The 26649-nt window shown below is 40.7% G+C and overlaps 1 protein-coding gene across 3 annotated transcripts in view; it reads right to left on the bottom strand.

The window, feature by feature from the left end:
* Cers6 (ceramide synthase 6) overlaps nt 1-26649 on the bottom strand; it is a 246434-nt gene that overhangs the window by 168973 nt on the left and 50812 nt on the right. For all 3 annotated transcript variants that reach the window (XM_029473798.1, XM_021151369.2, XM_029473812.1), the window contains exon 2: nt 12268-12373. In XM_029473798.1, coding sequence (XP_029329658.1) covers nt 12268-12373 — 106 coding nt within the window. The remainder of the gene's footprint in view (nt 1-12267; nt 12374-26649) is intronic.

Below are 26649 nucleotides of genomic sequence, written 5' to 3'. Positions count from 1 at the left end.
ATAACTCATTATGAAACAAGACAGACAAACAAGAATCTTGCCCCAATGCCTGCATTCTTTTTCTTATCTGCAAATACTTCTTATGAAGCAACCAGCAACCAAGAAAAGGTGAACCAGCCAGCTGGCTGAGTCAGCTCCATCGGTCTTCAAGGGCAGAATTTACAGAGACATCCATCAAGTGGTTCACTGTCTTAGGGAGAAAAGTATATCAACATATCTAATAAACAAGTAATGGTGAAAACACAAAAAACAAAACAAAGACAAAAGAAACCAACCCACAGAAAATCCCAAAATGCACCTGCTAAGGTGTCACTTGTAGTACCGCAAGCATCTCTCCTCTTCCTTCCACATATTCCTCTCCTTGGCATCCTTTGTCATTCCTTTCACGTCAGCATGCATCTAGTCTTACTAACACTCCATATTACCTACGGGAACTTGTATGATGGAAAAGACACGATTGTCTTGGCCATAGGCACAGACCCAGTTGCTCGCCCCTCTTAGCCTCTCAGAGCCTTAGTCTCTTTATCCATATAAACAAGCATGGTTTATCAACATTACAGGGAACTGTAGCAAAGACTGTAAAAATATATGTTAAACTGAGGGTCGGTTATCTGTCTTCTTAAGAACCTCTTGCTGACAATCACAAGAGAGGAACCTACTGAATAAAACCAGCCAAGAGAGCTCCATCCTCTTAGTTATTGTTTGCTTTAATGATCAGAGGGGGGGAAACCCAGAAAGGAGAGAGAAGAGTCTCTGACCAGGCTGCAACAGAATGCACATACAGGGTGGAAAAGCATCTCAGCAGCTCAGGGGGCCTGCATCTCCCGCAGCAGCTCACCTTTCACCGGAGTGCAGAGTGTGCAATGAAGCCTTTGATAAGAGGCCAGGTCACAAGGGCAGAGCTCTTCTAGTGGGATCTGATTGCTGCCCCAACCTCCACTGCCTGTGCCCCAACCTTGTCCTCTACTCCTTCCCTTGCTCTCTCCTTCCCCTCCAAACACCTAAGAAATGTATACTCCTGGCACCCAGATTGCACACTTCCAGACTTTAGAACTGTGGAAGGTAAATAAACATCTGTTGCTTAAGTCCCTTGTCTCTAGCCATCTGCCATGGTGGCCTGAACTACCTGAGATAGGAGATAGACACATACATACCCCAAAAGCAAAGCAAATGACAACTTGTTACGAAATGCTCTACAAACGCAATTCCAGGCGTTCAGCTGGGCATGTGTCTGGGTTCCTTTCAGTAGTAACAAGAGAATATAAATCTCCTTTTATGTCTTTCTTAATTGAAAATATGAGAGAGGCAAGGGGAGTCACTGCCTATAATATATATTGGTTATATTACCATCCTGTTGAAATGAATATTTTTATCACTATTTTTGACAGTCTCACACAATATATATAATATATTATGATTATATTCACCCCACCATTCTCTACTGTCTTCTTTATTTTCCCTCCCAATTCCTCTATCCTAACTAGCCCCTCCGATGGCTACACCGTTGAAGAAAAATAACACCATCTCTAGCAGCAACCATAAACAGGCAAAAAAACAAAACAAAACAAACAAACAAAACAATAACCCAAAACCAATAAATTAAACAAACAAAACACCCTCAGGAAGGAGGCAGGGCCTTGGGGGACAAGAGAAAGATCTTTTTTATTTCTGGGTTCACTAGTAATGTGTGTGTATGTGACAGGGGTTGGGGAGAACTCCAAGGTTCACAAATTGAAAACAGTGAAGCATCAACACTAACCCTGTTAACTTAGTCCTCCTTCCTTTGACAGGAAAACACCACCATTAAATAATTTTTGTTGCCAGGGTTATGTTACATAAACACAATGGAATACTCTTTTACCTTCCCTCAGCCACACAAATTACTATAGACTGTGGACTGTGCTCTAGACCTGGGGTTTTCCCCTTTATAATTTGTCTTGGATGGGTTCCATGTCGGCTCAGAACACAGCATCTCTGTTGTGAAGTGTAAAAAATAAACTCCAATTCCTAGCCTGTTCTGCTAATGATACTCTGGTAGCATCCAAACTTCTGAGATACTACAGCACTAAGTTCTGCATGTTACAGTAACTGGTAGGACCTATTCCTTAGACTGGGAATTGTAGATCTAAGGGGTTGTGCTTCTGTAACTTTTTATATTGAAAATTTACTAACTTTATTAATTTATACCTCAAAAGAAAGAATAAACATGTCCAGGAGTCTTCTCAACCCAACAGAATATCTTCATCTTTTCATTCCGATACACAAAAAGTAGATTCTCAGCATAGATTTGACTTTCCCTTTGTCTTGAGAGAAACATCTTGTTTATGTGTTTAAAACCATTCAGGGGCTGGAGAGATGGCTCAGTGGTTAAGATCACTGATTGCTCTTCTAGAGGTCCTGGGTTCAATTCCTAGCAACAGCATGGTGGTTCACAACCATTTGTAATCATATGAAGTGTACTTATATACATTAAATAAATAAATTCCTTTTTAAAAAAGATATAAAAAAAAAACATTCAGACTTCGTTTTAAGGTGAGGTCAACTCAGTTCTACTACCTGGCTTTATGCCCCTGTGACTTGTTAACATAGTTGAAGGATTTTTTTTTTTTCAGACTGATTAAACATTTTCTTCTATTATATAGTGAAGTTATTTTTGGCAGTAAATCATTTCTTTTTAAATTGACTTACAATACTCTTCACTTAAACAAACAAACAAACAAATGGAAAACCCAATGCAGCTATTTGCTAAAAGAGACATCTAAATTCAATCTTTCCTGTAATTTCCCTAGAAATTATGGTTATACATACACTTTAATACTTTTGGGGTTTTGATAGATTCAAAACCTTTGTGTATTTTGAATATATACTGGAATTCTGTGGGCAGTAATACTCTAACACTCTAAATGGTTACCCTAGGTCCCAACACCATAGTTCATCTCCTCCCCATTGAGACCTTACCCTGGTCCATCATCCATGTCTGTGTTAAGTGTTACTCTGAGGTATTTATAGTTCTATGTGACAAGAACTTTGATGACAAGAATTAGGTTGTTTATATCTCAAACGAAGATAAGTCCAAATAAACATTTTGGTATCAGTAATAAGATCGTACCAATTCTTTTTTAATTAGATATTTTCTTTATTTACATTTTGAATTTTATCCCCTTTCCTGGTTTCCCCTCTGAAAACCCCCTATGCCAACCCCCTTCCCCTGATCACCAACCCACCCAATCCCGCTTCCTGGCCGTGGAATTCCCCTACACTGGAGATTAGAGCCTTCACAGGACCAAGGGGCTCTCCTACCATTGATGACCAACTAGGTCATCCTCTGCTACATAAGCAGTTGGAGCTATGAGTCCCACCATGTGTATTCTTTGGTTGGTGGTTTAGTCCCTGGGAGCTCTGGGGGTACTGGTTAGTTCATATTGTTGTTCCTCCTATGGGGCTGCAAACTCTTTCAGTTCCTTGGGTACTTTCTCTAGCTCCTTCACTGGGAAACCTGTGCTCAGTGCCCCATTTTTAATAGGGTTATTTGGTTCTTTGGAGTCTAACTTCTTGAGTTCTTTGTATACATTGGATGCTAGCCCTCTATCAGATTTAGGATTGGTAAAGATCTTTTCACAATCTACTGGTGGCCTTTTTGCCTTATTGGCAGTGTCCTTTGCCTTACAGAAGCTTTGCAATTTAATGAGGTCCCATTTGTAGATTCTTGATCTTACAGCACAAGCCATTTGGGTTCTGTTCAGGAATTTTTCCCCTGAGCCCATATGTTTGAGGCTCTTCCCCACTTTCTCCTCTATAAATTTCAGTGTCTCTGGTTTTATGTGGAGGTCTTTGATCCACTTAGACTTGAGCTTTGTACAAGGAGATAAGAATGGATTGATTTGCATTCTTCTACATAAGTGCCAGTTAAGCCAAAACCATTTGTAGAAAATGCTGTCTTTTTTCCATTGGATGATTTTGGCTCTGTTGTCAAAGATCAAGTGGCCTTAGGTGTTTGGGTTCATTTCTGAGTCTTAAACTCTATTCCATTGCCTATCATTATACCAATACCATGCAGTTTGTATTACAAATGCTCTGTAGTATAGCTTGAGGTCAGGGATGGTGATTCCGCCAGAGGTTCTTTTATTGTTGACAATAGTTTTTACTATCCTAGGTTTTTGTTATTCCAGATGAATTTGCAAATTGCTCTTAATAACTTGGTGAAGAATTGAGTTGAAATTTTGATGGGGACTGCATTGAATCTGTAGACTGTTTTCAGCAAGACATCCATTTTAACTATATTAATCCTACCAATCCATGAGCATGTGAGATCTTTNCATCTTCTGAGATCTCCTTCGATTTCTTTCTTCAGAGACTTGAAGTTCTTATCATAGAGATCGTTCACTTCCTTACTTAAGAGTCACACCAAGGTATTTTATATTATTAGTGACTATTGTGAAGGGTGTTGTTTCCCTAATTTCTTTCTCACCTGTTCATTCTTTGTGAAGAGGAAGACCACTGATTTGTTTGAGTTAATTTTATATCCGGGCTACTTTGCTGAAGTTGTTTATCAGGTTTAGTTGTTCTCTGGTGTAACTTTTAGGCTCACTTATACATACAATCATTTCAACTTCAAATATTGAAATTTTGACTTCTTCCTTTCCAATTTGTATTCCTTTGATCTCCTTTTGTTGTCTAATTGCTCTGGCCAGAACTTCAAGTACTATTTTGAACAGGTAGTGAGAGAGTAGACAGCCTTGTCTAGTCCCTGATTTTAGTGGGATTCCTTCAAGCTTCTCTCTATTTAGTTTGATGTTGGCAACTGGTTTGCTGTATACTGCTTTTACTATGTTTAGGTATGGGTCTTGAATCCCTGATCTTCCCAAGACATTTATCATGAATGGGTGTTGGATCTTGTCAAATGCTTTCTCAGCATCTAATGAGATGATCATATGTTTTTTTCTTTTTTACTTTGTGTTTGTTTATATAGTGGATTACATTGATGGATTTCCATATATTGAACCATCATGCATCCCTGGGATGAACCCTTCTTGATTCAGTTTATGGATTTGGTATGGTAGAATTTTATTGAGTATCTTTGCATCAATACTCATAAGGGAAACTGGTCTGAAGATCTCTTTATTTGTTAGGTCTTTGTGTGTTTTAGGTATCAGAATAATTGTGGCTTCATAGAAAGAATTGGGTAGCGTACCTTCCATTTCTATTTTGTGGAATAGTTTGAGGAGTATTGGTATTAGGTCTTCTTTGAAGGTCTGATAGAACCCTGCACTAAACCCATCTGCTCCTGGGCTTTTTTTGGTTGGGAGACTATTAATGACTGTATTTCTTTAGGGGATATAGGACTGTTTAGATTGTTAATCTGATCCTGATTTAACTTTGGTACCTGGTATCTGTCCAGAAAATTGTCCATTTCATTCAGGTTTTCCAGTTTTGTTGAGTATAGGCTTTTACAGTAGGATCTGATGATTTTTTTGGATTTCCTCAGTTTCTGTTGTTATGTCTCCCTTTTCACTTCTGATTTTGTTAATTAGGACACTGTCTCTGTGCCCTCTAGTTATCCTGGGTAAGGGTTAATCTATCCTGTTGCTTTTCTCAAAGAACCAGCTCCTGGTTTGGTTGATTCTTTGTATAGTTCTTTTTGTTTCTATTTGGTTGATTTCAGCCCTGAATTTGATTATTTCCTGGCATCTACTCCTCTCGGGTGAATTTGCTTCTTTTTGCTCTAGAGCTTTCAGGTGTGCTGTCAAGCTGCTAGTGTATGCTCTCTCTGGTTTCTTTTTGGAGGCACTCAGGGCTATGAGTTTTTCTCTTAGAAATGCTTTCATTGTGTCCCATAACTTTGGGTATGTTGTGGCTTCATTTTAATTAAACTCTAAAAAGTCTTTCTTTATTTATTCCTTCCTTGACCAAGTTATCACTGAGTAGAGTGTTGTTTAGCTTCCACGTGTATGTGGGCTTTCTATTATTTATGTTGTTATTGAAGAACAGTCTTAGTCCATGGTGATCTGATAGGATGCATGGGTTTATTTAAATATTCTTGTATCTGTTGAGGCCTGTTTTATGACCAATTATACGGTCAATTTTGGAGAAGGTACCATGAGGTGCTGAGAAGAAGATATATCCTTTTGTTTTAGGATACAATGTTCTATAGATATCTTAAATCCATTTGTTTCTGAACCTCTGCTAGTTTCACTGTGTCAGTGTTTAGTTTCTGTTTCCATGATCTGTTCATTGATGAGAGTGGGGTGTTGAAGTCTCCCACTATTATTGCATGTGGTGCAATGTGTGCTTTGAGCTTTAGTAAAGTTTCTTTTATGAATTTGGGTGCCATTGCATTTGGAGCATTGATACTCATAATTGAGAGTTCATTTTGGTAGATTTTTAACTTTGATGGGTATGAAATGTTCCTCCTTATCTTTTTTTGATAACTTTGCATTAAAAGTCAATTTTATTCAATATTAGAATGGTTACTCCAGCTTGTTTCTTGGGACTATTTGCTTGGAAAATTCTTTGCCAGCCGTTTACTCTGAGGTAGTGCCTGTCTTTGCCACTGAGGTGGTTTTCCTGTATGCAGCAAAATGTTGGGTCCTGTTTATGTAACCAGTCTGTTAGTCTATGTCTTTTTATTAGCGAATTGAGTCAATTAAAATTAAGAGATATTAAAGAAAAGTAATTGTTGCTTCCTGTTATTTTTGTTGTTAGAGGTGGAATTATGTGCATGTGGTTATCTTCTTTTAGGTGTGCTGAAAGATTATTTTTTTGCTTTTGCTGGGGTGTAGTTTTTCCTCCTTGTGTTGGAGTTTATTATCCTTTTATTATCCTTTGAAGGTCTAGATTTGTGGAAAGATATTGTATAAATTTCATTTTGTTATGGAATACCTTGGTTTCTCCACCTATGGTAATTGAGAGTTTTTCTGGGTATAGTTGTCTGGGCTGGCACTTGTGTTCTCTTAGGGTCTTTGTGACATTTGCCCAGGGTCTTCTGGCTTTCATAGTCTCTGGCAAGAAGTTTGGTGTAATTATTATAGGTCTCCTTTATATGTTACTTGACCTTTTTCCCTTACTGCTTTTAATATTCTTTCTTTGTTTTACGCATTTGGTGTTTTAATTATTATGTTATGGGAGGAATTTCTTTTCTGTTCCTGTCTATTTGGAGTTCTGTAGGCTTCTTGTACATTCATGGGGATCTCTTTAGGTTAGAGAAGTTTTCTTGTATAATTTTGTTGAAGATATTTACTGGCCCTTCAAGTTGGGAATCTTCACTCTCTTCTATACCTATTATCCTTAGGTTTGGTCTTCTTATTGTATCCTGGATTTCCTGGCTGTTTTGGGTTATTAGCTTTTTGCTTTTTGCTTTTCGCTTTTTGCATTTTCTTTAACTGTTGTGTCAATGTTCTCTATGGTATCTTCTGCACCCGGGATTCTCTCTTTTATCTCTTGTATTCTGTTGGTTATGCATGCATCTCAGACTCCTGAACTCTTTCCTAGGTTTTCAATCTCTAGGTGTTGTCTCCCTTGGTGATTTCTTTATTGTTTCTACTTCCATTTTTAGATCCTAGATGGTTTTATTCAATTCCTTCACCTGTTTGGTTCTGTTTTTCTGTAATTCTTTAAGGGATTTTTGTGTTTTCTCTTTAAGGGCTTCTACCTGTTTACGTGTATTCTCCTGTATTTCTTTATGGGAGTTATTTTTGTTCTTCTTAAAATCCTCTATCAGCATCATGAGATATGATTTTAAATCCAAATCTTGCTTTTCCAGTGTGTTGGGATGTCCAGAACGTGCTGTGGTGGGAGTGCTGGGTTCTGATGATGCCAAGTCATCTGTAGGTTAAGATTCTGCATTTGCCTTCTGCCATCTGGTAATCTCTGGTGTTAGATGTTCTTGCTGTCTCTGGCTGGAGCTTCATCCTCCTGTGAGTCTGTAAGCCTGTGTTGGCACTCTTGGGAAACCAACTCTCTCCTGGCAAGACCAGTGCACAGAGTGCTTCGGAACAGCCCCACCTCCTGGGTGCAGATGAAGGCAGGAAGGACCCTGTCCCCACTGCACTTCTGCTTCTGTGGCCTGTGAGCTCTTGGCTGGTCCTGCCTTAGAGAGACACCAGAGAGAAAATAGTGATCTCACCTCAAGATTGTACCAATTCTTAAATCAATGTAAGGTTAATTAACTCTTCTTGGGTCTTATTTTATGTGTGTGTGTGTGTGTGTGTGTGCGTCATCCTTTCTTATAATCATTTAACTGATTTAACTATTTTATCACTTGGATATAAAAAGCCATTTATTCTGGTAATTTTGCACTGCAATTTTGTTGTTGTTGTGTGATGGTGTCTCACTCAATTGTCATCCTTTTAAAGGTTTACAATGATGTAATTGTGTAGTACCAAAACACAAGCTCCAAAAGCACAAGCTCTAAAACCTTTACTATCCTTTTCACTGGTGCCTATATGGTAAAATGACTTATAAAGGTTTGTGTATACGTGAATATTTAAAAAGAACTGTTGCCCCTTCCTTTTAATTTAAATGACTTTTATCTACTCACTAGCTCAATCCCACAGAGCAATATGTAAAATTATCACTGCTTCCTCCCCCTTCTTTGTGTGCCCCACCCAACACTTGTCAACAATATAATCTTTCTTGGAGTTTGCTTTTGTACTATTAAATAGGCTTCTCCTGCCCTCTGATTTGCCAGCGTTAGCTGATCTACCGCCCCCAACTACTAAGCGGTTCTGCAACCAGAGACTTCACATCAGCTTCTCCTCAGTTCAAGTTAGTTATCCTTTTTAAACTTCAAGAACTCACAACTTCAACATTCTGTTCTGACACCATCCCTCACATTTCTTCATTTCTTAGTTTTACAGTTTAAATATATTCAAAACTCACAAACTTTCCCAGTAATCTTGTATAATCTTCTGGTTAGCTAAAATATATGACAACAACTCCTTAAGATGGAAAAAAAAATGAGGACAAATTTTAGAGAATCTGTCTACAATTTTTATACAAGAATTAATTTATTATCTGTGGGGGGAGGAGGAGGAGAAGGGAGAGAGGGAGTGGGAAAAAGAGAGATGAAGAAAGAGAGAGTTCACACATGTGTTTGTATGTACTTGAGCAAGTGCCTGCAGATGCCCACATAGAACAGAAGGATATCAGATCCCTAGGACTGGAGTTATGGGTGTTTATGACTCACTTGCCGTGAGTGCTGGGAACTGAACACTGGTCCTCTGGAAGAGCAGCAAGCACTCAACCACTGAGCACTTTGCTAGCTCCTGACTCCAACTGTGACTAGAGAAAAGGGGGATCAGCAGCCCCTCCCTTGGCAGAGCCATCACTCCTTTCCCATCTGCAAGGGATCTGGGGAGGTACTAGAGTACACAGGAAGTAAAGGGTTAAGTGAAATTGGGACTCCATTATGCACTTGGCATGCAGCTGTCACTACAGTCTGTGGAACTAGATGGTGATTCAGATATTGGTGTCTCACGCAGACTCTTGTGAGAAACTCCTCTCCTATGCTCTCTGCTGGAAGACCAATAAGATCACTGGTCACACTATGCTGATCTTTGGTAAAATAGTACTTCTGTTGGACACTGGTGCCCATCTGAGGTCAAGAGACATTTTTTTGTGTCTCCCTCAGAAAAGGTAATCAACAACATGAAATGTCGCTTCATAACTGCTACATATTTTACCCTCACAGCTTTAGAACCAATTTAAATAGGAAATTCAAATTAAAAATATAATGAGATAATGGGATAAAACCAGTTAAAAGACAGGCACTCAAAAATAATCATTGGGGAAAAATAATCACTTGGTGTATTTAAATGGACTAAGCCATTAATAACTGTAGGTTTTTTGGCTCCATTCCCAAACTTCAGAATCAGAAGCTGTGAAGATACAATGTAGCAGTGTGCACTCCTCAGAAGAGTGATGCAATGAAAGTGTGGAAACAGGCGGAAATAGATGCTGTATCATTCACTAAATGCTGTGTGTGTGTGTGTGTGTGTGTGTGTGTGTGCATGCATGTGCGTGTGTGTGCATGCATGCTATGTTGTTGTTGATTTAGTTAATCCTCATGAAAGCCTGTGAGTTTATTATCTGGAGATTTCTAAGGCCTCCAAAGGTTTAAAAAAAAAAAAATTGCCGAAGACCAAACTTTAGTAAGGAAAAGGTAATGTGCCAACTTACAGACTCAGGTCTGTCTCAAGTCCTACCAGGGTCCTAATTATTTCCTAATGTTTCTATAGTGTTTAGAATGTGATAGATTTCCCTTTAAGGTGGGAGGCAGGTTCTCTACAGTATTTTAAATATGACAGAGTTTATCTGTAGAGCAGAGGAAGGAGAGAGAGAGAAAAAAGAGAGACAGATGTTATGACAAGAGAAGAAACTGGTGAAGAATGTCATGACTTATATCCATCGGCTGATGTCAGAGGTCCTGGGCAGAGAAGATGAGCAGTACTGTCACACAGAGCAGGGGCGGGGGGGTGGGGGGGGGCCCACATTCTAAAGGGAGGTTAATGCTCTATGGCTTATATTTTAAAAGTCTACACCAGTTTTCAAATGTAATGTGTTCTTACAAGTCAAATCTAACAGAAGCAATGACCAAGTGCAAGCACTCCAAGAGTCTGGGCTCATACAGGCATTCCATCTCCTGCCCACCCCCCAACCCCCAGGATCCACCTATCCCATTTCCTCTGTCCCCTACCTACTTGTAACTACTGCCTTCAGATCCCCAGAAGGGTCATGGGAAACAAGGGTGGAGCAGAGAAATGTGAGATGTGAGATAGGCTTTGTTTCTCGCTGAGGTTTCCTGGTATGGGGCTGGGCTGCTACCTCTGTGCTTAATGGGTGACTCAGCTAAGGTGACTCTTGCCTACTTGCAATCTTGTAGCAGAGACTGAGATGCTTTTTAGAGGCCATCTATCCATCATGTGCGGGTGATGAGCCTGTAGTTGGGAGAGAGGCCTGTCTGAACTTTGCCCCCAGTGCCAAGGCACAGTGTGTCCAACAGTAGCTGGAGGAAAGGGGAATCTGACAGCCAGCAAGCTATGTTTGTACTTAGTCATACAGTCTCCCCAGGCATTTTTGAGGCTGTGTACTTGTTCCATCAATATCTCCTGCCTACAGACACTACAGAACAAACAACATGGCTCAGCAGGGCTGGGAATGTGGCTCTTCTCCAGCATTTGTAATGGCCTGGATTAGATCTTTAATGTTGGGAGAAAAACAAAGGAACCTAATAGGAGTGAAATTTCACTTCAGAAAGGTAAACTTCATGGAAAAGTATCATTTTAAAGAAGCCAGAGAAAATGCCTTTAGACTTTTGGCAGACATGAAGGCAAGCAACAAAGCAAACAGAGCTGCCTGGGCATCTGTACTCAGAGCTGCAAGCCGAGAGTCTGAGTACTAACGCCAGCCCCACAAACACCAAAAGGAAACATCATTTGTGTACGACTGTCAAATTACAGCTTCAACAGCAGCACTGAATACTGAAAGAGGACAAAGGAACCATCTGATATAGAAACACAGAGAGCAATGTCCCATTTCTCCTGTTTTCTGGTTTCTCATCCAGCCAAGGGTGAGCAGAGAGAGAGAAGAAGGAGTAAGAAGCAGCTGGATGGGCTCTGCATTGGTTTGTCTCCTTTTCTTCCTGCTTCAGTTCAAGGGCCCCTGGTGTTTTCTTCCTCCTCTCTGTGCTTAAGTATGTGTCAGTCACTTGTCTCCGCACTTCCTCTCTTTTCTCTTCTTTCTGTTCTTCATTTAGACACCCTGGAGACTGAATGTCCCATCTCTTCGTTCATTCTCCACTGTGAGTCTATCTCTTCTGGTCTGACTCTGCTGACCTAGTTCCTTCCTTTGACCTTTCACTGTCTTTCATGTTTGTCTATCACGGCCTCTAGGACATACGCCTGGCAGGCACTACATGCCATCAGGTCCCAGTTCTCACACACGTCCACACCACACTGTAAGCTTTGCCGGGTAGTCCCCGCCCAGCCCTTATCTGCATGCTTCAAGTCGCCAGAGACTGACAAAGGCACTGGATTGGACAGTCCTCTATCTAATCAAAACCTTTCCATGGTCTAGCTTGTAAAATCGGTAACCAAGAGGCCACACACACCCTTTATCTATTGTTTACACTTTGGGCCAATTATAGCAGGTACAATCTCTCCAAGGACTCACTGTCCAATGGGAAACAAAGTTGCCTGTCAGAACCCAGGAAAGGATGGGATGGCTGCTTTGTGGTGGTGGAGAAACAGAAAGACCCCGGCAGACACATACCTTTGTTATGGCAGTGAAGACCTTTTCCAGAATGGCATTTGGCTGGGCAGTTTGTGGTCCATTGGCTTGGATATTGAGGGCTATGGCACAGGGTTTGGCTATGAATCTAAAGGTTTAAAAAGAAAGAGAAGAAAATGAATGAGAACGGACACTTCTTATAACAGCTCTTCGTAGAGTTGATTATAAATGACTATGTTATTCTAATTAGATGTTTGTAGTGTTTTATGGTAACATTCACATGGGTAAAGTATAAAGCAGACTTTATTTGAGGCCACCAGAAATCACTTTAAAAAGAGTAACTCTTTAAGAGCATTTAAACTTGTTGGCTGGGTGCGATGGCACAGGCCTTTAACCCCCAAGTGCTCAGAAGGCAGGCAGATCTCTGTAAGTACGGGGCTACCCTGGCTACATACAGAATTCCAGGACAGCTAGGACTATAGAGACAGACCATGTCCCAAAACAAAATACACAAGAAACAAAGAAAACAGAACAGAACGTTTAAACTCTAAGGACACTTAGTAGTTCTAATGAGACTTCACTAATCAAGCATGATTCCCTACACCATAAGAAAGCAAAAGAAGCAAACACTGATGGAAACGGAATTGTACAAGAAAGATGTAAAGTACGTGTCATAACTTAGTCTTCTTCTAAACACATGCAATCGTGCTATTATTTATACCAGTGTGCCCGCTCACTAAACTAAGCATCTGAAGCCTCGTGGAGGCTGTGTGCTTTGGACCACGCCGATAATCAACACAGCCATTTTGTTTCCATAATCAACATGTGTAGTACTGAACTCCAATCCCTTCCAGTTTCATAATTTCTGCTTTGGGGGTCAGCTCCCCGCATGGCTTCTTTCTCCTGGGAAGCAAGGAAGAACGATAAACGGCGGCGTGGCATTCCAGACAAGCCGAGCGCTGAAGCCGTTTAAAAGCATGAGCTGAACTGTTTCCATCCTAAGTGAATGCCTAAGCCAACAAGAAAGGAAAGGATGAGCCTCATTTCCCATGCCCGACGTTTGAGCGAGGCTCTAAGAGGGATGTGGAGTGCACAGGGCCCTGGAGGGACAGTGACAATGAGGCTTCTTTAACACAACTCCACAAGATTAAAGAACAGCAGGCAAGGCGGAGTAATATGACACAGTGCTGAACGGAATCCTATTTCATTCACAAGTGAAGGAATTCACCCAGTCTGGAGAACAAGAACACTCCATGTTGCAGGCCTGACCCAGGAGAGTGGCGCACAGAAAGGGAAATATCATGCTTGTTACACTAGGGTCTCTCAGGACAAAGGGGGGGGGGGAGGAAATTGCCCCCTTTTCCTAATCCATAAGCCTCTGAGAAACTGGACTACTCTTCAGAGCTTCGAGTTCCCAGTTCTTTCCAGTGTGACCCTTTCTGAGACACATTAGTAATGCCTGTGCATCCTTTCTGAGACACATTAGTAATGCCTGCGCATCTTCCTAGTAATTCTGGGCCTTCTCAGTAATCACAGCAAGAGCTGAAACTCCAATCGACAAAGACACATCACTTAACAGACAGCGACCACAGCGGAGCACGGAACTTGTTTTTCCCAACCAAGTTTCCCGCTTGCTGGCTACTCTACTGTCCCTATGATATCAGCATTCCCCTCAAAGAGCACTTGGGTAGGCTCACCCAATCCCTAAGCATTTTTTTTCCTCAACAACTTTACTAGTACAGAGAGGCAAATATTTAAATTGTAAGACAGATAGTTAGATAAAGTAGGCTAGAAAAGTTAATCCCAAATCCTGAATGAGAGGGCAAAGGGCAAGTCCACTCCACTCCTCACAGGCATTCCTAGCGACGGGGTGATAGAGTCTTCACTTGTGTTTGTTCTCTGAAGGATTTGTGAATCATCTCCGGTGTTTTTCTTTTCTTTGTCTGAGAACATATTACATTCCAAATAAAGCCCATGCCATGGCTACTCCAATTCTATTACCTTCTGTCACAGTCCATTAGAGGAAAAAAAAAGTGTTGTTTCTAATGATAGGCTGAAGAAAAGTGCACAAAAGACTTTCCCAATGGTGGTGGAATGGAAGGTAAAGGAAGTGGAGAGAGAAGAAAAAGGAGAAAGGGAGGAGGGGGAGGGGAACACACAGATGTGTAATGGGCTAGCACACCTGCAAATATCAGAGTGGAAAGGAAGGCATGCTGGAGAGCTTTGATGATTACCTCTACCAGGAAGTACACGCCTAATTACTTTTTTTTTTAAATCAAAGGCTGAAACACCACCTTCAAAAGAGCAAACATCTATAAAATACATTCGAATACTACAGTTGAAAGTAAATATAATAAGGATGTAAGCTTTGAAAAATACTGGACTTGGCTACAAAGCAGAGGCATTATTTTTCAGTGAGTTTGAACAATGTGTATTTGTATTTTAAGCATGACGTAATCATCCCAGAACACTAGTAAAGAAAAAGCATGAGACGCATACATAAAACACGAAATGATCTCTGCATTCAAAGACATTTAAGATCTAGAAAAGGAGGTTACTTAAAAATATGTACAGGATATATAACGCTGTTCTAATTGCTTAAAATATTTAATTATTCTCAGTGGGTTGCATGAGCAGAAACGGTTAATCCTATTGGACAGCAGCATTCCCTAGCATTTAGAGATACTTGGGAGCCTGTGCTGGTAGATATGCAACCATCTACATATTGATACAATTGTATGGATCTCTCTCTCTCTCTCTCTCTCTCTCTCTCTCTCTCTCTCTCTCTCTCACACACACACACACACACACAGGAGCTTCTTCAGAGGCCATGGAGGAAATGGCACTATCCCCCCCCCACCCCCGCGCCATAAGTCAGTCCCTCCCATATCAATCATTAATCAAGTATATCCCCAAAGGCTTGCTTGCAGGCCAACCTTACAGAGGAGTTTTCTCACTTAAGATTTCCCACTTCCCAGCTACGTCATGATTTGTGTTAAGTTGACCAAAACCAACCAGCACACGAGTATTACAAATGGATAGGAGTATAGGACCTTCTGGGTGAAGATTTTAAGGAAGAGACGCACTAGAAGGGTTGTATCTACCTTTGAGGAACAAATCCCCAGCAGACCTTTCATCTTTAAAATCTCTGTAAAACACACCAACCTCTTCTCATCTCTCTCAAAGCCCAAACAAAAGCAAAACCAATACCTGAGGGCTCTAGAGAAAGTGAAAGCAAACAGGCCTGGGAAACCAGGCAAGTGCAGAAGCAAGCTAAGTGACTAGGAATAAAGGGATTTGTGACATACAAACCCCACTTCAGGTCGGTAGGGTTGCTGAAGAGAGAGAAGCCAATTCTCTGAAGTAATGGTCAACTAAAAATAGCAAATATAGTGGAAAATAGGAAAGTACTTGGATGGTCTTCAAAGCCAATCACAATTGATTAGTAATAGATGAAAAAACTGAATCTAATTATGAGAAAGAACATGCATTCCTCCAGACCACACTGGAACAGAAATCCGACTACATACAAGTAAAAAGAATTCACCCCAAATGGATATAGCCTGGCTAGCATCATAGAGATTGTTCAGATTTTAAAGCTAATGACAATAACATTTTGTAAGCAACCTGGAGGTACAAGCTTAGACAAACAGGGGGTGGGAGGAGTCTGTAAATGTGTGTGTGTGTGTGTGTGTGTGTGTGTGAAGAAAAATAATTACTGGGAAGTCAAGATAGAGAAAGCAAACCAATCATTATGAAGTTATCATGTGCTAATAATCACTTCACAATGTTTATTCTTTTAAAACAAAAAAAAATCTTTGAATTATCAGAAGTAATTATCTATTTTACAGAAATATAACATATAGCTCAATGAAGTTAAAATGTGTGCCTAGGCAAAATTTAGACCTGGCTACTCCAGATATAATCTGATATAAATGACTCCACCTACTTTGGGCTTGATATGTGTTCACACACACATGCCTGCCCATTACCATTGGGGTACTATTTTAGTTTGTAACCATGCTTTAAGCCAAACTTCTTTATGTATGGTTAAAGTATGCTTTAACCATACTTCTGAGCCCTGATGACTACATGGCAAATTCTGGTGAACACCAAGACAATACATGCAGACTTCATAGCAGACCCACAGATATTTGGCAACTCTTCAATATATTCACACCCTCACTATATTTTTATGACAGGAAGTGAATGCCCGCAGGTCAGCAGGCATTTCAGTCCACACTGGGCATCATTCTGTCACAGGAAAACACGTAAGTGGGGAAGGCTTGCAAGCAATCGGAAAACACAAGAGCTCACAATATCATGGACACAGCTTCCTTCTTCCAAAGCAGATTTTCCTTTGGACAAATCATTCAGAAACCTCCTAAGAATGGTCAGAAAACTTCTCTGCAGGCTTCCTTTCAACTTTCTGAGACTCTGCAGTTTGTAAAAAAAAAAAAAAATTGTTGTTTGCTTGATCTGTAAGTCTTTTCCTTGTTGAGAGAGCAAATATAAAGGCCCGCTGCCAAGGCTGACTTCCCAAGTTCAGTCCCTGAGACCCACGTGATGGAAGGAGAGAACTGACTCCAGCAAGGTTTCCTCTGATCTCCACATGCACACTGTGGCATCTGTGTGCATGCGCAAACACACAGGCACACACGCACACACACACACACACACACACACACGCACACACACGCACACACGCATGCACACACACACACACACACATGCCTGCCCATTACCATTGGGGTACTATTTTAGTTTGTAACCATGCTTTAAGCCAAAGCTTCCTACATCATTCTTTTTTACTGTAGTATAAACTCACCCCTCTTTATTGGCTCCTAGAGACATGCACAGTGCTCTTGCATATGCTCTTCAAACACTTAACAATACAGTCTTCTCCTTACCTGAAATAGTCTGATGCCTAGACATTTTCACTTGTCTTTTTATTTTCTAATGTTTTTTTAACCACTTCAATGATTTTACTTTTGAAATACAATCTTGCTGTTTTGTTTAAGGAGATGAAGAAGCCCTTAGGCAATGGCTAGTCCTATAGTACACAGTCACTGGAGAAGACTGTGCTACGGTGGATGCTTGCTTTCTAAAGGCCCCCAGAAGCTTCCTGAAGACTGTCTGAACAGCATTATTAAAGGAATCTGCCAGTTACATCTACCTGCAGCTCACCAAAGAGCCGTATCAGTGACAGAAAGGCCACGATGTCATCAGTTAGGCACAGAAGTGTTTGGAAATCCCAAGTGGACTTAAGGAAACATCAGAGATGCCACACATTTACAGGATTCTAAAGATTTTGCATTACTTCATTGTTAGTTCACTTCAGCTGCTGAAGACAGAATCTATACAGCTTGTGAAATTCAGAAAATGAAGCCTTTATCCAAATAAGATCTATGCCCCCATATTTCACACACTCAAAACATGAAAGGTCTTGTGCTGTTTGTAGCAGATACACAAGTCCTGCACTGGGTATGGGGCTCATACAAAGTCAGATCTTAACCGTGCAGGTCAACAAGTCAAAGCAAAGGTGACTTGCCTGCATTGAGTGATGGATGCTCATCTGTGTCCCTGTAGACACCTTTCAGCTCTCTCTATGGACCCCATACCAACATGTTGTATACATTAAATACACATGATTAAAATGTCTCAAGAATAAAAAAAAATGTGGTATATATTTATGTACAAAAATGCCTTTGTAATCAGGAGTCTAAGATCCCACCACTATGAGTGAGCTGATATTTTTCCAAGTATGAGAGAGTATATATTAATTTACTGTAACTGTCAATAAACCACTGGAGATTAGCATATGTATGAGTAAGGATTCCTTTCAAACTCTTCATCCTTGTATATGGAAGAAGCGCCATGGAGACCACTTATGACATGACACACATGACTCCAGTTACACCTGTGCAGCATTTGTCAGTGTCAGCCTTGCCTCGTTACCGCATGGACTAAATCTATGACTATATCTCTAACTCCGCAGTCTTTTGACAGGTCACACAAATCAAGATCTCCAACAGAGCTTCAGAATTCTCTGTATCTGAGCACCTCTGTGCTTTCACAGACACCTTTCTCTGGATCTTCCCCTCAGTCTAAAATGGGGTCTAGGCATCTCTGGTCACTCCTCCTCCCCACTGAACAGCTAACAAAAGTGGAGTTGTGGGAAACAGGCCTTTGACCTTTGTTCTCCCTGTGGACAATATCTTACCAAGCCTGCAATTGGTAGGATCACCTTAAAATTTTCAAAATTGGCCCTAAAATGAAATGTGAGGTCTAGGGAAGCCCAAGACCTCTCTATAACCTGATAATCCTTTAATTCCACTACAGTCACCAAGTGCATTCATGGTTTACCTCAATCAATCCTCCAAATGCGTTCAAATTTTGACCGTTGTCTTATAAATGGAAAAAAGGCCTCAACACATCAGAAAGTTGAACTAGAAACTGAGTGATGCATCCCTTTTCTTTCCAGCACTGCGCTCTCCCAACATTCCTGGCTTGTGAATTGGTCACACATGTTCATAGCCCTTACACATTTTCTTCTGATACACCAATACCACTGGTACCTCACCATCACAAATGTGTCCATCCACGGATAGTGTCTGGTTTTCTCCTGAGCTATCAGTGAAGGTGGACGGTTGTGTGCAGGTCAACGGATAGCATTACCGTATTTGTATGTGTATTAATGAAAACACAACTTCACAGAACACCGAAAAACAACGTCAACAATTTCTTGATGGGACTATTATACAGTTCTGTACTGGAATTCATCATCCACATGGACTGAACCCCGCCCCCCCAGAAGCACCTGACAGTGTAAGAGCCAAAGCATCATGTAATCTGTCTTACAATAAAGGATGACTAGGGACAGCAAAGAGTAGGAAACAGAATGAAGGCTTCCTTCATAGCAATGGGAATGAATTGGGATTTGCAATATCAGCAAAATCACTGTCTACTAGAGAGCGGAACCACTCTGTGTCAGCCTACGTGATGCACTGAGCACAATAACAAACCCGAGCTGGCTCTGACCCTCCGGACTGCCAGGACCTTAACCCTTCCCCAAAGCATTTAGGACAGAGCCAGCAAAGAAAAAATGGCTAAAGAGCTTCATCTTTAACACCTCAAACACAGTCTGAAGGGCAGGTCTGAAGTCAGAGGTTATGGATGTGTACTTTACATGCCTATAACATAAAGTCTCTGGGATGTGACCACCCACAGAGTCTTTATTGTCACTAGATCTAAGTAACACAGTTCTTGGTGGCTGCTGACTCAGGAACTAGAGTTGTTGAGTGACCAAGGAATTTCTTTCTTCCTTTCCCCATTTAAAACCTCCTCTTGTTGGATCAGATGTCTACAGTCTAAGGACACTATCCCAAAGGAGTTGTTATGTGCACCAGGACACCTGTGGGCATACCAGGAAGCTGCGAGCCTTGGAGACAGGCTTCCCTGTATACGTTCGAATACTGATTTGACCACTTGGGAGCGGTAAGCTAGTGAGTTAATTATTTCCCTCCTTGAGGCCAGTTCCCTGCAGAACTACACAACCTAGCTAAATGACGTGTACAGTGACAGGCATCCAGGCAGGCGTGTGCAGGCTTCCTTCCCTGTATATGAGAAAAACAATGTACCAAAGATTAGAGCACTATTAACACTCAGCTTTTCTGGTTTGAGATTTTCATCTTCGGTCTCCTAGTGCGTATAGGATTTACTTTTGCTTCTGTGCGGCTAATTTATTTCATGGTAGAAAAACTGCATCGGTGAAGCAGTGAAGCTCCAGGAAGATGAAAATTAAACAGAGAGCAAACTTAAAGCAAAAGAGCTTTCTTATGAGTCAACGGAGAAAACAATAAAATATTTACATCACTGTTAATAAGGAAACCTGCATTTTTCTCATAATGGGCTATTCATTTTCTTAATGCAATCCTGAATTACCACAGGCAAAGGACACAAACGCCTGTGTGTTTCTTTAATATTAATATTGCCCTATTTATTATATACTTTCATGGACAGAATCTCAGTGGCGTGGCCAGAAAGTGCTTGACTGGACACAATGATCTTGTCCCCTCAAAGTCCCTTGTTGGGAATATTGATGACTAATATAGCCCAACCAGGAAGTAAACTGCAGGGCTCAATTAAATAAAAGACTGTGAAGGTCATCTCCATTTACAGCACAGGATTAGAAAGAACCAAGGATGCGTTTTCTGAAGGGCAAAACATCTTACAGAGTAAGCAAAAGTTCAACTACGAGACAAGTCACAGACTGTTCGGGATGACGATGGGATGGATACGTGTAAGAAGATGATATTTTACTCCAGAGAATCTTGTTTTGAAAAGCCAAAGACCATCTTTAAATTGTCCCCTTGTACAGATTTATCAAAATAAAACTGCTTCCAGGACATCTGAGCCGTACAGGGCTCAAAATATCTGGATGTTTCAATTTCTCAGGCCTTGTCATCTCTAATAAGGGGTCCTTCAAAGTATAGTCAATGGACAATGGACCCAAGAGCACAGACGTCACCTGGGAGACATAAAAAAAAAAAAAAAATGCAGAATCTCATGCTCAGATCCAAGCTGAGTCAGAATCTGTATTTAACCAAGATCCTCAAAGGGCCCCTGAATACTATATTGTTTCAGACAAGCGCTTCATTTAATCCAATGCTTTACAACGTATACGTGTCCTACAAGCTGCCCCAACTTCACCAAAACACTTGTTACGGTGCAAATTCTGAGGCCCTACCCCACCCCTCCAGTCCCCATCTCTGTGGGTAGGGCCCAGATATGCTTCTCACCAAGCCTCCACACAGCTCTGATACATGCCACAGCTTGAAAGCACTGTGCTAGCCCAGGCGTGAACAGCCTGGGGGCATGGAACGAGGGGATTCTCTAAAGCAGCTCATTTCACCTGTGTGTAGAAGGTCAAGAGAATTCTTCCTTAGAACTGAAACCAAATGTCTCAGGACAACTGCCAACCACGCAATACAGTCATGGCTATCTGCATAAAAGGTCTACATAGATGAAGGCATAGACAGAAATGCAGATGTACAGTTTGGATACATGAGAATAAATAATACAGTAAGATAGTTATATTTTATTATCTCACCACTTATTAATGAAGTAATACTAGAAATATAACAAAGTATATTGGATGTAATTATGGTATAATAACGAATTTAAAATAAATCCTATGTATGTAGTCATCTGCATATACACATATGCTATCATGAAATATCACACTAACCCAAAGCAGAATTGAAATATCATCTTTTTTCATTCTGCAGGTTAAATGTCAACAACCAGAAGCAACACAAACCCATCATTCACTGAGATGATCACTCCAGCCCTGGGGATGTTGTATCAACATATATGTATGTATGTATGTGTGTATGTATGTATGTATGTATGTGTGTGTGTGTGTATATATATATATATATATATATATATATACATTCCTAGTTGTCTTTCTGTATGTTCATAAATGCTGTTCTTTAAGTCTCTCAATTCTTTTTCCAACACCAAGTCTCTAATTTCACTTTCTTGTGTCTTCAGCACAGAACAACCCAGGACAATTCGGTTAGAAGACCTAGCTCCATAATTACTATTTCTTTTCATTAATCGCCTTTCATCCTGAAAAATGAGCTCCGTGACTGCTCTCACTGTGCCAAAAATAACTCGGTGTGGCTTATTAAACAGCATTCAAAACAAAGCAAATATAAATCACCAGCTTTCTATGCCAATCACCGCTCATTAAACAGCATGATATCATCATATTAAGGAACTGGGAAGAGAGACTCCACACATCCTTGGAGACTACCTTTTACTTAAAAAAATAAAATAAAATAAATACTATCTGGACCTGTGAATAGAAACTATGAACTTCAGAAACACGCATGAACTCAAAATTCAATGTAAAGTGAAGCTCGAGAGTGGCCTTCAAAGGAGCAGAGCAGGAAGAGAGAGGAAAGGAGCCCCTTACAGACCCTCAGCCCTTGCACAAGCCCCTTGCACAGGTGTAGCCAGCCTGGCCTTCTGAAGGCCTTAAATCACATCCCTGTGCTGGCTGCCGCCTAACAGCACAGCAGGCTTGGGTGTCAGATGAGGTTGTATCCTCACTGACCGCCTTCTCAGGGTGCCTACCACATAACCTGCAGGCCTTTCGCTGTGCACAGGTCTAAAGGCCACTCCCTGTCTGCCCTCACCTCACCGCAACAGCTCTCTTCCCCAAGTTCCTTCTTGACCTCCCATACTGCCCTTCAAATCTTCCTATAACTTTCCTGCTGTGTTTGGACCTAGGGACTCAGATCTTATTCCACAGAACACAATGGTCACTTGGTCACTTGTCTTCTGCCTACCCTTATGTTGTTTTTTTGTTTGTTTGTTTGTTTTCTTGGCTTCAATATCTCTTCATCATCTCATGTTATAGAAAACCATGATGTTCGGAGCAGTAGCATAATGGGATCCATGATGAGATTCTGAAAAAAAATCAAGTTTGACAGCAAAACCAACATCCCTTGGTCTACCGAACAAAAAGGCAGAAACAGCCTGACTCTCTCCTGGCTTCACAGAGCTGCTCCATCACAGCGGGAACCACTGACCTGCGTGCTCTTTATTTGCCTAGTCCAGCTACTGTCAAGTGGAATCTGTTACATTCATCCCAAAAGATTAGGTTCACAGTTATCACCATGCCTGGCATCCATCTGAGCACCTGTTAAGCTATATGTAATTGACTTTGGTCTATTTAATTAGCTAGAAAACACACCTAAGCTCTTGTTACAGCCCTGGAACATTTTCTCTCTTTATTCAAAATGTTATCTAAGTTACAGAGAGAATTACTTCCCAGCTGCCAATGACTGCTAATACCATCAGTGTACTACAAAAAAAAAAAAAAAAAAGTAACAGGAAAGTATCTTTTCAAAGACATTAGACTCATCATAACAGAAGGGAAACAACACCATAATTATGCCTTATAACTTTAAAACAAGCAGCAGATTACATTAAACAAAGTAACTGTGTTGTACTGAGAACCCCACAAAAATCTGCTGATTCATCGAGTTCTCTGCCACTGGAAAGATTAGGAGGCTCTCAGAGCCTGCCAGTTAAGTTACCACAGGCTTAGCCTTTCAGCATCCCAAACCAATGTGCTGTGTTGTGTCAAGAACAGAGGGTGGAAAAACTCTGCAAGGATCAAAACTAGAAACAGTGCCGAAAACATAAAAATAATTAAATGAAAATAAATAAAAATCCCATTTTCACAACATTTTTTTCTAAGCACACTTACCAAAACAAACTTTTTGTTGAAGGAGCTGGGATAGCAGTAAAACACTGGTTTGGTTTGGTTTGGTTTGGTTTGGTTTGCCACTTTGGAAATATGGCTTCAAGCAAATCATATACTTGTGTTTTTGTTCTAGAAAAATTATGACCCAGCATGCCTGAAGGCTGTTCCAGTTCCAGTTTGGATCTTACCATAGGGCAGTCAGAAATAAGGGATCGCAGGGCTCCTGGGCCTTGGAAAGCCTGAAGGGTGCTCCAAACCACCAGGCTGGGCTGTTTCCAACTTCTGCCCTTGTAATGTCACTGCTTAGTTTAAAAGCATCCTTCACTCACCTCTGATGCTTGTCCAGGAATACCTCATCCCAAATGGACCAGGGAAGTTGTATTAGCAACTTTCTAGAACCTTCTGATGCTCTGATCATTATCTGTTCTTTCTCCCCCTTCCCACAACCTGCTCAGCTTACACCCTCTTCCCCTTTTGGTGAACTACCAGGCACCTGGTGATTTATCAGTCCCACCCACATTCATCTGACATTTTACAAACCTCAGGCCTACAAGGTGAGCATTCTCTTTTACAGAAGAGAAAACCACAACTCAAATCTAAACAGTCTCATGAACAGAAAAGAAGAGTTTTGGTTCCTCCCTGCCCAAGACACTAATTGGACACTATCCAACACCATAGGGCGTCTCCTGCCTATCAATGGCGTTATCACCGCTCCACCTCCTCAGCCTCAATCCCTCATCAAGTCAGATCTAGTCCTTGAAGACCTGAGCCTAAGCCAATTCAGTCACATTCGATTTAGTAATTATAAAACCAGAAATAGACATATCTGTCTGACATAGAAAACCATGTCTTCTGATCTTCACAAACTGGGGAACAAAGCTATGAATACATCAGGGAGAAAAGAGTTGGGAAAACCTTCCAAATGTCTTTACAGTATTAATTAAACATATAATCATAAATGCTTGCTACTTACTAATAGGTGCCTGTTGGAAAACTACATTTCCCAGCCTCCCTTGCAGACTAGATGAGTCATTCTGCCCTTGTAAGGGCTGCATCTCATCTTCTTCTTGTAGGTATTTTAGTCATCTGCACACATGGGTGACAAAGTGCCTCCTTACTGTGAATAAACATGGTGCCTCTTAAGGTCAGATCAAGCCTCTATTTCTTTCTGGTTTCTGTCTGTGTCATCTGTATCTCTGCAGCTGCCCTTTAATAGTCTAACACTTACCTTTCAAATGCTAAAACCATATCCCTTCACAAAGAGACCTCTTCCCCACTCCCCAGAACATTATTCCTGTATAGCAAAGTATTTTCCCAGTCTAGGATTTAGTATACACAGTCACTAAGATGATATGCAAACCAGAAACAAGGCCAACATTCTAATAAAGTATCAACCATCACCAAAACATTAACTCATACTTGAGATGTACACAGCTTTCCTGCCTGACCAGTACAGTGTCTTCACTGGATACTGTCTGGTGGCCATCAACGCTACCTCACTAAGCAATCTCCTGGGACAACTCCAAACATGAAATGGTTTCATGGGGTGGAACTAGGACATAAATGCTGGCCAGGGCTCCCCAAAGCACTCTCACTGGCAGACAGCTGGGAAATACCATGCACATGCAAGACAATACGGGGTAAAAATGGGAAAGAAACAGCTCAGTTCTACAGGGAAAGAAACAACACATGTCAAACATGTTTATGATGAGTGACAACACAGACCATGGAGCCTTCAAACACACTAAGCGGCCAGAGGCCTTATAGGGGAAGTAAGAGGACATTAGGCAAAGAATCGTTGGCTAAAACCAGAGGATGCTATCACACAACTATGTATGAAACCCAGAAAAGGCAGAGAAAGTAGGGATAGGGAAAGGGAAGCAGAAAGACAAGGAGACATATATGTCTCTGTGTACACACACACACATATATAGAGATATTTATCCATATATGTGTGTGTATATAAATATATACATAAATATATATATACACATACATATGTGTGTATGTCCATATGTATGTGTATATATATATATATATATATATATATATATATATATATATATATATATATATATACACACACACATATATATGTGTGTGTGTATGTGTGTGACCTATTAAACATCTGGCTGGAAGTGTGTGTGTGTGTGTGTGTTTGTGATCTATTAAACACCTTGCTGGAGAAAATATACACACACATACACACTGATATATATGTATACATATACACACATATATACATACATACATATATATATATATATATATATATATATATATATATATATATATATACACATACATACAGAAATACACATACAATTTTTTCTAGCAAGGTGTCTAATAGGTCATTTGACATGAGCTAATTAAGTGTTCAGAAATTCCAGAGATTTCAAAATTCACTTCTCGCACACAAGCAAAAAGCTCCTTCCTTTGTCTTGAGGGAAGTGCTTTAATAATGATTTTACTGTATAACTGGTCCAAAGACAATTTCAGAGTGTGAAGTTCCACGCCAATGTTGAGAAGGTTCTGAGAAGCGAGGATGCATCCCTCCCCCTCTGGGGTCCTCCAGGTCCAAATGAACCCAGGGCAGACAGACAGAATCAAGTGTCAGCGATGTGGTCTATGTGGTCTGTGGTCGAGACAGCTCTGCTTTGCAGCACAAGGAAGGGAAACTCAAGCTCAACTCAAAGACTCTCCTGGAGAATCAGGGAAAGATAACAGCATAAACAACAATGACTGAGTTACGACGTATCCTGTAGGTTTTATAAAGTGATTATGTGACTTCAGAGCACTAATGTCATTCGCTCAGAAATTATTCATGAGAACACTCTCCCTCCTGTGCTGCCTTCAAAGACTCTGGTGCTGCTTCAGTGCAGTAAGGGCATGCGTCTTGATTTTTCCTTCTTTAGTCTAACAGGAATTTGTGGCTAACTTTGGAGACACTAACTAGTATATATCTGCTAAATAAAAACAAGAAGGAACATTTTTCTAAATTTTAGGGTTTGTCTTCCAATAAAGTGTCAACATTGGAGTATGCATATATCCTGCAATGGTACTACAGCATATTAGTATGGGTTTTAAATAACCCATACTAATGGTATGGGCCGAGATCCAGGGGCAACTTTTTTTGCAAG

Source organism: Mus caroli, chromosome 2 (assembly GCF_900094665.2).
Source record: "Mus caroli chromosome 2, CAROLI_EIJ_v1.1, whole genome shotgun sequence".
In the NCBI taxonomy this organism is placed as follows: domain Eukaryota; kingdom Metazoa; phylum Chordata; class Mammalia; order Rodentia; family Muridae; genus Mus; species Mus caroli.
Note: the sequence above shows the minus strand (reverse complement) of the source record. Positions and strands in the feature narration are given on the sequence as shown.